Source organism: Montipora capricornis, chromosome 13 (assembly GCF_036669925.1).
Source record: "Montipora capricornis isolate CH-2021 chromosome 13, ASM3666992v2, whole genome shotgun sequence".
Lineage (NCBI taxonomy): Eukaryota > Metazoa > Cnidaria > Anthozoa > Scleractinia > Acroporidae > Montipora > Montipora capricornis.
The window spans coordinates 7,469,421-7,480,722 of record NC_090895.1 but is presented as its reverse complement, the minus strand read 5'-3'; the positions used below and the strand labels follow the sequence as shown (position 1 = coordinate 7,480,722).

Sequence of the window (11,302 nt, the reverse complement as noted above, 5' to 3'; positions counted from 1 at the left end):
TTAAAAAAACTTGAACGTGTAAACAATGTTAAAGTGTTAAGTGTAACAATAGCCAGCACCCTTCAATGGAATTGTCATATTTCAGACGTAATCAAAAAGGATAATAAGCGGATGCTTTTTCTCATATTGCTTAATTGAGCGCGCCAAAGTTCCGTGTCGTGAAATCATCTTACTTGAATTACACCTGCACTTGAATACTGTGCTACTCTTTACCATCATGCACTGCCTGATTATTTAAGCAACGACATAGAACGTATTCCAAAAACGCGCTTTATCTGTAATCTCGCTCGGCCTTTTCATATCTCGACAACCTTTCATTGTTTAACCTGAATTCACCGAAGGATAGACGTATCGCACAATGTCATAAATTTTTCGTGCCAATAGTATCCAATACCGAGCACAAGCTTCATCATTTTCTGCCACCGAAGAACCATACTACTTATAAGCTTAGAAATCAAAGTCAGTTTGCTAACCCGATTATTTCGCACACAGGGTTTCTACCAGACTTATTTACCGTCTATGTGTAAAGTACATGCCCTGTAAATAGCCAGTTTTGTATTGTTAATAATCATGCAATTCAGCCTTAATAGGCTGCCATGTGATTTTAATAAAGCCATTTGTACCTGTGTCAAAAATCGCTAAATTAGATATCTAGACAATAACAAATGGTATTATCTATATAGGAAGAATAAGGGCTTAATGCATTGACATTTCAAAGGTGATTCTCTTCACAGATTTGTCAGCAGTGTTGGGTAAGTGCCCTCAAACACGGGGACTAACTATCATCCTACTTTTCTTTTCCCTAGCAACTCCAAGGTCTCTGGAAAGTGAGAAAGGTGAAACAAATTATGTCTAGTTTTCAGAAATTCAACAGAAGAAGGCCATTGATTCATTTCAAGTGTATGGACTCCCGTTAAACTGAATAACAAGTGCTTTTCTGCTTCCTTTTTGTCAGGTTCTTGTACTATTTTGCATATTTGTTACATCTCATTCATCGTTGTCCTGGTGATCGTAATTATTGTTCTCTCCGTGGTGATATGGAAAATACGCCGTCGTCCGTGTCAAAGATGTGGGGATCTTCTATCTATGGTAAGTTGTTAATAAGGTCTTTCTAGAAGAATAGATTCGTGGAACGTGAATCCTGGATTAGCAAAAGTGGTTACTATGAATTATTCAAAGCAGTCATGGAATAACGAGGGATGGAGTCTATTGAATCTCGTCATTAGCTTTCCAAACTCTCGATCATATCTGTATGTAGACCTAACGTCGCTATCCTGTTCTTTCCTTTATATTGTGTCTTTGCTAGGCATCTCTCTTGAACTAAATTACAATTGCATGGATGTTAGCAGAATCAAGCTACATGCACTGGTTGAAGGCTACATTTCTTACCTTTTCCCTAACTGTGCCCCTCCCTGGAAAACTTGGTACAATGGTCATCCGTTAGTTGAATCATTTTCAAAGCAAAGCTTGGGGAGAGGGACGCTTGTTATAGGAAACCGAGGTTTGCATTGTAGTTGAACTGAGAGATACAATTAGTGTAAGACTATCATTTTTGTGAATTAATCATCGCCAGAATCCAGTATCTTTGCAAGTCAAAGACAACGTAGGGCTTCCCAGCGAACTAAACGCGAAGGAAGCAGCGACCTATGCGACTCCAGCAGCAGGAGGTGGATACTACATGCCTCTCCATCCTTCCGGGAGGAGCTGGGAAGTCAGTCGCGAAGACGTTCATGTTATCAAAGTCATCGGTAAAGGAGCCTTTTCTCAGGTTGCCCAGGCAACGGTGAAAAACGTAAGAGCCAGTCAGGAGGAAACAACAGTAGCAGTAAAAATGCTGAAAGGTTGGTTGCCGCTTATCCTTCTCGAATGCTTTCACTCGTTTTTTGATAATGCTTTTGGAAGTGTGCAGTGGAAGCAGGAAAGTGGCTTCATTACTTTCTGAAGGTCAGCTTGCATTGAGACGGTAATAACAGAATGCAAACACCATCAATTATTAAATATGCGTTTTTTTTTCCTATTGGCCTCATTTTCTCGCTAAAATCAAAACTGACATTAATAACAAGAATCCTTTTCAGTTCTTTGGATTATTTTTTTTGTTTGATGCCACCTTAAATGACTCAAAATCCGTACACTTCCAAGATTTCCTGACATGACACTAGTTAAATGAAGCTATGGTCCCCGTAGTATGGACGCAGCTTTAGCAATAGAGTGTGTGGAGGAAGTGCAGGGAGCGGTCAATTAAGTATGTATATTAACGTGACGTAACGTCACGATGGCCATGTTGATGTCCCTAAACAAAGGAAAGACGGCCATGTTGATGTCCCCATCTAACCCTCCGGGAATTGAGCTCTTTTATCAAGCTAATGTTTTCGTTCGTTTCGGTGGAAAAAAAAAGTTACTGATCACGTGAGTGAAAACACTCTATTGCGTAGAAAAGAAGCCTGAAAAACTCAAGACTTGAACGGGGTTTGAACCCGTGACCTCGCGATGTCGGTGTGACGCCAAACCAAAGAGTATTATGGTATATTTGATCCCTGCTAATGCCATTTCACTCATAACACTAATGTTGTGTTCCCAAGTCAACTGTTGTATATCGAACGAGGCCTCTGGCAGTTTCTCTTCCTTACTTCCTAGCCAATGCTCCTCCATCAGATAGAAAGGATCTGTTGTCAGAATTGGAGCTGATGAAAACATTAAAGCCCCACCCTCACGTGATCAAGCTCATCGGATGCGTCACTGAAAGCGGTAACATTGACATTTTTTTGTAATAGGATATTATGTTACGAGCATATCTTAAGCAACCCTAGTTTGAAAATGAACACCTTTCATTCTAAGAACGCTGTTTTCCATAGACCCACTGATGGTGTTGATCGAGTATGTTCCCTTTGGTGACCTCCTGGGATATTTGCGAAAGAGCCGAGGACTCAACGACACTTACTATAAGAACCCAGATGTGAAACCAGAGACCAATCTGACTTCGGAACAGCTGATGAAATTCGCTTGGGAGGTTGCTGATGGGATGTGTTACTTGTCTTCGAAAAAGGTTTGTTGTAGAGGGGAGGTTGTCATAGGCCAGCATCCATAAATTAAATTAATGCCAAATAAATGTTAAGAATACCATGAAAAGACTCTTACTACCTGTGATTCATGATGGGCCCTTTGCAGTTGGCGATCACATGGTACAAAAACCGCCAAACTGAAGAAAATATTGCGCAATCGGACATCTAAAACAAAGCAACTTCAATTAAATTTTGCTTGTTCCTTGTTTTAGATGTCCGAGTGGGCAATTTGCTCTCCAGTGTCACGCTTTTTGTACCATGTGAATTGCGAATGTATCTAAAAAAGTTACATCACTTTGAGTGCAACTTTTTAAGCTACATTCGTAATTCCCCAAACCACAGTAGCATTAAACTTTGTGTGTATTTGGAATTTATCTTCCTGCAAGTAAACATGAATCTAATTATTACGTATAATCATACGGTTCAGCCGCTTCGGCTCGTGCAATTTCATCTTTTGAAAAACTCACTCGTGCAAACTAATTCCAAAGTGAACGAGGAAAACCGTACGATTACCTTTTAATAATACAAACAGGAAAAAATTCAAGAAGAGGAAGAACCGCAAGATCTTATTGCAGACAAGAAGCGAGCATTTGATATGTATTTGACACTTACTGACACATGAAATATAATCGTGCTGCACGTGGGGCTTGCATTTTTTGTGATGCTCTGTGCAACGCGTACCTAAAATCACCATTTCTAACGGTTTAAAAACAACATGAGCGTACAAGTACAAATCTTATTTTTTTTTTTTACTTTAAAGCCTCTCGTACCAATTTAATTTTAGGATACTTCGTCCAAATCGAACCACGCGAATATGATGGATTAATCGCGAAATAGTTACTACAGAGCAAAGGTAAATTTTTAGGTGACGTTTTCGTCGACGTGGCCATCGGAGATCTTAAATTTCTAAATGGTACAAATTCAAAGCGGTTCGTTTTAAACATTTGCACGTGGAATCGTCCCTGAATGTTTGCAATAATATTAACTAGAACTTTGCAAGAATCTCATGCCATAATAGGGAAAAAAGTATTTAAAAGTCATCTTTTGATCGGAATCTGAATCGCCGTCGATTATATGGACGCAACGACGCTTGATAGGCTTCACAGATGGAATGGCTGGTCTTAAAAACTTGCAGCTCTTGAAGTTGAATGAAAGCTGGTAGTGGCTGAAAGTGTTCAACATATTTTGCTCTGAAGCTGTCATCATTGTCGGATTGAACGATATGGAACTTTGGTTTAATGCAAACGCTGATCATGAACTGAGCATCGAAATCGGTAAATTGCACATTTGCTTCAAGAATGTTACAGGATGCACAAACCACAACACCTGGACAATGAATTGTGACTGTATCCCTTGTTTGGGAGAGTTTCTGCTGTGACTGTTATCGTGCAAACGCGATCGATGTTGATACTCATCGAACAATAACCAATTACCGGCAGTGGACCAACACAAATATCAAGGAGTATGGTTGTAGTCGTCCGTTTCTTGGAACTACCACATTAATTCTATCGGCGCCAAAGCCAGCAAATTGTTAGGCCTGACTAGGCCAACTTTTGGTTATTCAAACAAGACTGGTATCGCGGTAGCTTTCAAGTAGTTGGTTAGACCGATCCTTGAGTAAGCCTGCCCTGCCTGGAATCCGCACCTAGTAAAACACGTCAAGTCAATTTGATCTATTCAACGACAAGCAACCCGCCTATTATGCGGCTCTGACATTGATTATCACAAAAGATTCTTAAACCTAGAGTGGGATTCCCTCGAACTGAGAAAAAAATACCTTAGTTTGACTCAGGTGTATAAGATAATTTTTGGTTACTGTGACATTAATAGTCGCCACTATTTTGATTTTATAGATGGCAATCGCACAAGATCTAAGTAGTAGATAAAATATGAGCGGGAGATCTGTATGGGCGTTTACAATACACTTGTGAATGAATACATTAAATTGAATGCAAAGTATTGTTATTTTAATTAGTAGAGATCAGTATCAAAAGTTAATGAATACTAATAAGCTGTGCAGGAGTTTGTATCAAAAGTTAATTCTACTGTTTAATAATTCAGTTGATTTGTATTGGGGTTTACAGTTGTGTAGATGTGATCTGAATGCTGTTCTGGGTTTGGTTTGCACCCTCATGAATAATGAATTTTACAACCATGGTTACAAGATTAGGCCAAAACCCGTCCGCACTAATTATTTCAAATTTTCTTCCTTCAATCGTTATATTAGTGACTGGAACTCCTTACCTTTACATGTGATGTCCTCACCTAGTCTTCAGTCTTAAAACTTCATTGCTCAAACATTTACGCTCTCAAATTACGTAAATATCCTTACCAGTCCTAGTGTTTATTCATTTGTATGTGTGTGTGCGCGCACGTTGGCGTTGCTCGCGTGTGTGAGTGTGAGTGTGAGAAGGGTACTCTTAGGAGGCAGTGCGGCCCAGTGGATAGGACGCTTGCCTTGACATCCCGACCTCCCGTGTTCAAGACTCATTCTGACCACTATTCAACTTCTCGGACGCACTTGTAAAAAGCCAACCGGTTTGCCTTCGGGATTCTTAACAGTTGTTGTTGTTGTTGTTGTGTTCAGTCATTTCGTTGATTGTTTCATTGGCCTCTATGGGGAGTGGTCAATTTAGTATGTCTTGTATTTTAGTATGTATTACAAAGCGAATTGAGTTTCCCCCTACTATCATCCTGTCATCCTATTTTTGTAATGGTTGGCAGTTTGTCAAATAAATATATATATAAATAAATAAATGAAGAAATGAAGAAATTGAGCTAAAAAGGGACGCGGTTCTTGTTGGCCAGGAAGTTCTCCGTTATCATGCCAATTTTTATCTCAAAATTCCCCCGGAAAGTATGATTATTGCAACGTAGTTTTTCGGTTTTTGCTGTCCGCTATTACTCGAACGGCAAATGACCGTGAGCAAGGAAAGGGTTGGATCTAGCTGGATCGCCTGGGGTCTGACGTCATATGCGCAACGCTCAAAATAAACGCGGCTAATTTCCCATGTCTATGAGATGTGACAGATCGCCGAGTTGCTTTTTGCTGATATTATATACATTACTCCTTGATCGACTTGTTCGCTTTGTCAAACGCCCACAAAGCGATGCGCGTATGACGTCACGAGCCAAATCTTGCGAGAAGACCGCTTACAAAATAATCGCCGGCTTCTCCAATGCCGTCCGATTTATGGCGGACAGATTTGTAGCGGTTGTTGGGTGGCTATTTCCTGACTTATCTCGCTTCTATCGTTCCAAATTTAAATGCATTGTATTATTTTGAACGTTAATTGACGTTGAAAAAATCCGAAAAGAAAACCAAAAATTTTCGTCGTGGTGGCATTTTAAGGTTCAATTTCCGTTCTGACCACTGAATTTATTTGTCACGAAAGGTCCTGAGTTGAACTCTGACACTACTTGCAAATAACAAATTGGTTGTCTCCTGTCCATTGGGGGAGACATTAGGCATGGTTTGAAATCTCCCTTTCGCTGTTCATTCTTGACTGCGCATTTGAGTATTAGAAGTTTGAATTATAGAAATACATACCAACTGAATTGTAGCTAAATATGAACGTTTTAGGCGTAAGCCCAGCTGATCCTGCTTTATCATTTCGTGGAGATACGCTGCGTTTGGTGAAATTATGTTTGTTCATAAAGATAGTTTCTTTGGTACTAATGTACTATACATCCACATACAATTTCTCTTAGATTGTCCACCGTGACTTGGCGGCGAGAAATGTTCTTGTTGGCGAAGGAGAGAGATGCAAGGTGACAGACTTTGGGATGGCGAGAAATGTGGAACAGGATGGTTTTTATACCAAGAAAAGTAGGGTAAGGCTTTCACTGATATTATAGTTTATACGCCATGATCGAACTTCGAGTTAACCTTTTTCTTTGACGGTATTGTTTGCTGGTTTTCCGTACCAAGGGTCGATTACCTGTTAAATGGACTGCATATGAAGCCTTGTTTTACGGAGTATACACGACACAAAGTGATGTGTAAGTATACATGTTTCAGTATAAAGTTAAATTTATTTTTCTTTTAGAATTATAAAGAGATGATATTACGTTGCCGCTTGGGGATACGAATTTTATCCTCGAGTGCTGAATCTCTCACGAGTGAGCGCAGCGAACGAGTGAGGGATACTATGAGCTTGAAAATATTATAAAAGTTAGGAAAAACAAATCATGATAATGTCAAATTGTGCAACAAAAAGGTTAATGTAGTGGAGAAGAATTTTATTACAACACAAAAGTATCTTCCAGTGAAGGAAAACTTCACTTTTTATTGGCTAATCGTGCTAATTACCATGATAACACGTATATCCTCACATGTGAAAGGCAAGAATGATATGTTCACACGCGTAGTGAAGATATGATTTTTTCGTGAGAGGGAAAATCCTAGTATTTCATCAACACCTATATCATAAATGGCAAGTACGACTCCGTATTGCGGCCAACCGAAATAGCTTCCTCCAAAGACTTGTCAGTTCGTTTCTCTACTAATAATTTTTATTACATTTTTGTTCGTATGTTTCCTTGCTTCCCCGCTGATCTTTACGATATATGTGTTATGCTCCTTTTTTAGGTGGAGTTATGGGATTCTTCTCTATGAAATCCTGACAATTGGTAAGATCCAATAAAAAGGATACTTGACTTAATGACAAAGCAGTGTGCTTTATAACCGGAAATAGTTTTACATTTTACATTGGCGTCTAATTACACTTGATAATGGTACAAAGTGAGATTGAGACAGGAATTTTACACTCGTAGGTGGATCTCCATACCCGGACACAAACGCCAGACTCATTGCGGATAAAATTCAACGAGGATACAGAATGCCTAAGCCGAGACATGTGGATAGCAATCTGTAAATTATTTTTTTCCTCAATTGCGATACTAAGTAAAAGGTAATGAGTAACTGCTTGACTATAAGTTTCTCCTAATAATTCAGGTATGAAATCATGATGAAGTGTTGGGAAGAAGATCCAAGTGATCGACCTACATTTGAAAAGCTGAGAAAAACAATGAAAGATATGGAAAGGAATGACAAGGTAACGAAATGGAGGAACGATTTTGGGTATTTATAGGACAATGTGCCCGTAGAAGCTGTTTGCACGCGCACTTCATTGTACCGTCCTTAATCTCAAAGCCAAGTCTTACTTTACTAATGGAATCACACTTTTTTTTTGTTTGTCCTGGAAATTCACCAGTTCTTTAAGAAGTCCCGCTTTCAGTTACCCTTATTGTCTGTCTTGAATTAGTTCGAACCATTATACCATATTGAGCTGGTGGTCGCAAAGAATCAAAGTGAAAGCTATCGAAACCACTGTTATACTATTACTTTTGCAGACGTATGTGAATCTCAGTCAGTACGACACAAGATTGTACGCCAATGTGAATGATCTGACAGCCGAGTAGAAAATCTCGAAATTGTCGCCATGGTTTAACTATTAAAGAATCAAGTTTAGACTATAAAAAGGCAGTCTTACATTTTAATCCCTTTGTTAGCTAGTCAGGCAACCGTTCTCTGAGCGAAAGGAGAGACGCAGAAAAAAGGCCATGTTAAAATCGTTCATTTATGTTTTAGATTTTTCTTGCCCATTCTTTTTTTAATTCAGAAGTTTTAGAAATGAGAGCAGCGCATCATATAGCAGTAGCAGTAGCAGTAGCAGTAGCAGTAGCAGCAGTAGTAGTAGTAGTAGCAGCAGCAGCAGCAGCAGCAGCAGCAGTAGTAGTAGTAGTAGTAGTAGTAGTAGTAGTAGTAGTAGTAGTAGTAGTAGTAGTAGTAGTAGTAGTAGTAGTAGTAGTAGTAGTAGTAGTGGTGGTGGTAATAGTAGAAGAAGTAGTAGTAGTAGTATTAGTAGTAATAGTAGTAGTAGTAGTAGTGGTAGTAGTAGTAGTAGTAAGGTAGTAGTAGTAGTAGTAGTAGTAGTAGTAGTAAGTTAGTAGTAGTAGTAGTGGTAATAGTAGGAGAAGTAGTAGTAGTAGTATTAGTAGCAGTAGCAGTAGCAGTAGCAGTAGCAGTCGCAGTAGCAGTCGCAGCAGCAGCAGTAAAAATTGATAAATTTCAGTACTTGTCATGTGTATCTAGCGACAGTGAAATAGCCGTTGAAAAGAATTGAGTAGATGGCTCAAAGGCAATAAAATTAATTTAGAAATGGAGTATAAAATCATAATCAGGAATTGAATTAAACAGGTAGCCCAGAGAATAGGTTTATGAAAGTGTGAAACATTACCTCTTTTATCATTGAAGACAATGTGTGCTAAGTATATGAGAGAATTTGAATAAAGAAGTTATTAAGTATTAAATTTTATTTTTTGTTCACTTATCCCGATCGTTGTCACTGGCGACGGTTCTTTAATTAATTGATTTAGGCGATTCAAAGACTTTTTCTCCCTTTTCACCATGCAGCATGACGACTCTAGCCGAACTTTCCGAAAACGTTGATTACCATGAATTCATATTTAGTTACCTCGTTCCACTCCCTAACTCGATCATTTCCACCAAGCCAATAGAAGAAAGCAAAGAAAATGATTTAATTATTAAGGCAGCAACCGGAAACATCAAAACACGGACAATTGGAAACCTTTTATTTTCACTTATCTTTCACGCGGTAAGAATAAATAACCAGGGAGCTCCGCTTTTAGGCTTGGCTAAATCTCTATATTACCGTTTTTTCTCATAGCTGGAAAATCATCAAGTAAACATGCTTGGTATCACTGGTGTTGTATGTCTGCTCTCGCGGGTGTTGGTTTTGTTCTGATGTTGGACCATTCGTGCTTGCTCCTGCCATATGGCGGTTTAACACCTGGTGAGGGTTGTTCTTGTTTTCGGATTGTTGGGGGCTTCTGCTCGAAGTTGGCCTTGTGACCGGTCCTCTCTGGTTGGTACTCTTGCATCGATCAACACCACACCTCGTAATATTAGGGCAGTACTTACTAAGGAAAGTTGTCTTCCAATGAATGATCCAAAAGCCAATATCTATATGCCTGAACATCTTCCTGTGAAAGCTTCTCCTTTGCTGTATAAAACCCAAGTTATATGACCTTGCAGCTCTCTGCCTGGTCCACTGTCTTTCAAGGCTATCATGTATGACTCTCTCGGACATGGCTTGAAACTACCGATAAAACAATGCTGCTCGTTTTTTTATTTACAAAAATATCTGCCTCTGAGTTCACCTTGTTAACAGCCCTTCGAATTGTGCTCTTTCTATAGTAATTTTGCGTCTGGTGGCTGATTATCGAGCACATCCTTCCATTTTTCTTTTTAGTCTTCTGTGCGCGTGCGTGGAGCACCATAGTTAAGAAAATATGGTAACCCATCGATGCAAGGAATTTTAGTTTATAGCCATGACGTCTTCGACCGTACGTACGTACGTACGCCCGCCCCTCCATCTATGGACTTCCACTCTAGTTTACACCATACATCTTTCATATCGGACATTCATGTTACGATCAATTGACACCTGTAAAAACAAGGAATCTGCTGACCAGTATCACGTGACCATATCACGGGATCAGGCTTAGAGCTCACCAAGGTCAGCTGTTTTTTGAAGTTGACCGCCGATCAGTTAATGGTTTTCAGGCTCAACCCAGGTTAACTCACCTAAACATAAACGAGGCTTTATTTTTCGCGCGCTCTCTGTGGCTCGACGCGGGCACACAGCCATACAGCATCAACAATAGTTCTTACAGAATCAACGGTTTCGGTGTTCAGGTAAAAAAAGGGTTGGAAAATGTTTTCTTTGTGCATTTTTCGCTGGTTTCAATCAAGTTTGACATATCATTATATCTTTGGTTAACACTGGTGGCTACGCAGTTATTCAAGTCAAGCATCGGAGAGATATAAATTTAAACTTTTTTTTTTGGTGTTGAGAGCTGCTATGTTTCTCGGTATTGATATTTTTGGCATATCTTCATAAGCTCTAATAAGGTTGCATGATGCCTGGGGGACCTATGACTAGAACAGAAAGAAAAGAAGAGAGAAAGAGAGCGAGAACGACAAAGCAGAATACCAGTAATAGCTCATATTTAGTGGAAGAAGTTCTTCACAAATTCTTTCCTTGGGTACTAAACCGTTTATTATTTTTACGGATACGTTATTTAAAATGGGTGCATATTTTTCAAAAGTGGTTTAACCGGTTTTTCCTTTGTTCAGAAATGAAACTCGAATTTTGATTCTCAACTGGAATTAACTAATAATTATATGTTCTCTTTTGGACATAAAGAAAAAGTTC

General features: G+C 39.2%; 1 protein-coding gene across 1 annotated transcript; it reads left to right on the top strand.

Moving 5' to 3' along the window:
• Positions 1-972: 972 nt before the first annotated feature.
• On the top strand, positions 973-8,758 carry LOC138029782 (tyrosine kinase receptor Cad96Ca-like). The gene is made up of 10 exons (XM_068877606.1): positions 973-1,089; positions 1,574-1,841; positions 2,635-2,745; positions 2,853-3,043; positions 6,771-6,893; positions 6,991-7,061; positions 7,651-7,691; positions 7,836-7,932; positions 8,017-8,116; positions 8,415-8,758. The coding sequence occupies exons 1-10, from the start codon at positions 1,087-1,089 to the stop codon at positions 8,481-8,483; spliced, it is 1,074 nt and encodes a 357-aa protein (XP_068733707.1). The 5' UTR covers positions 973-1,086; the 3' UTR covers positions 8,484-8,758.
• Positions 8,759-11,302: the final 2,544 nt, after the last annotated feature.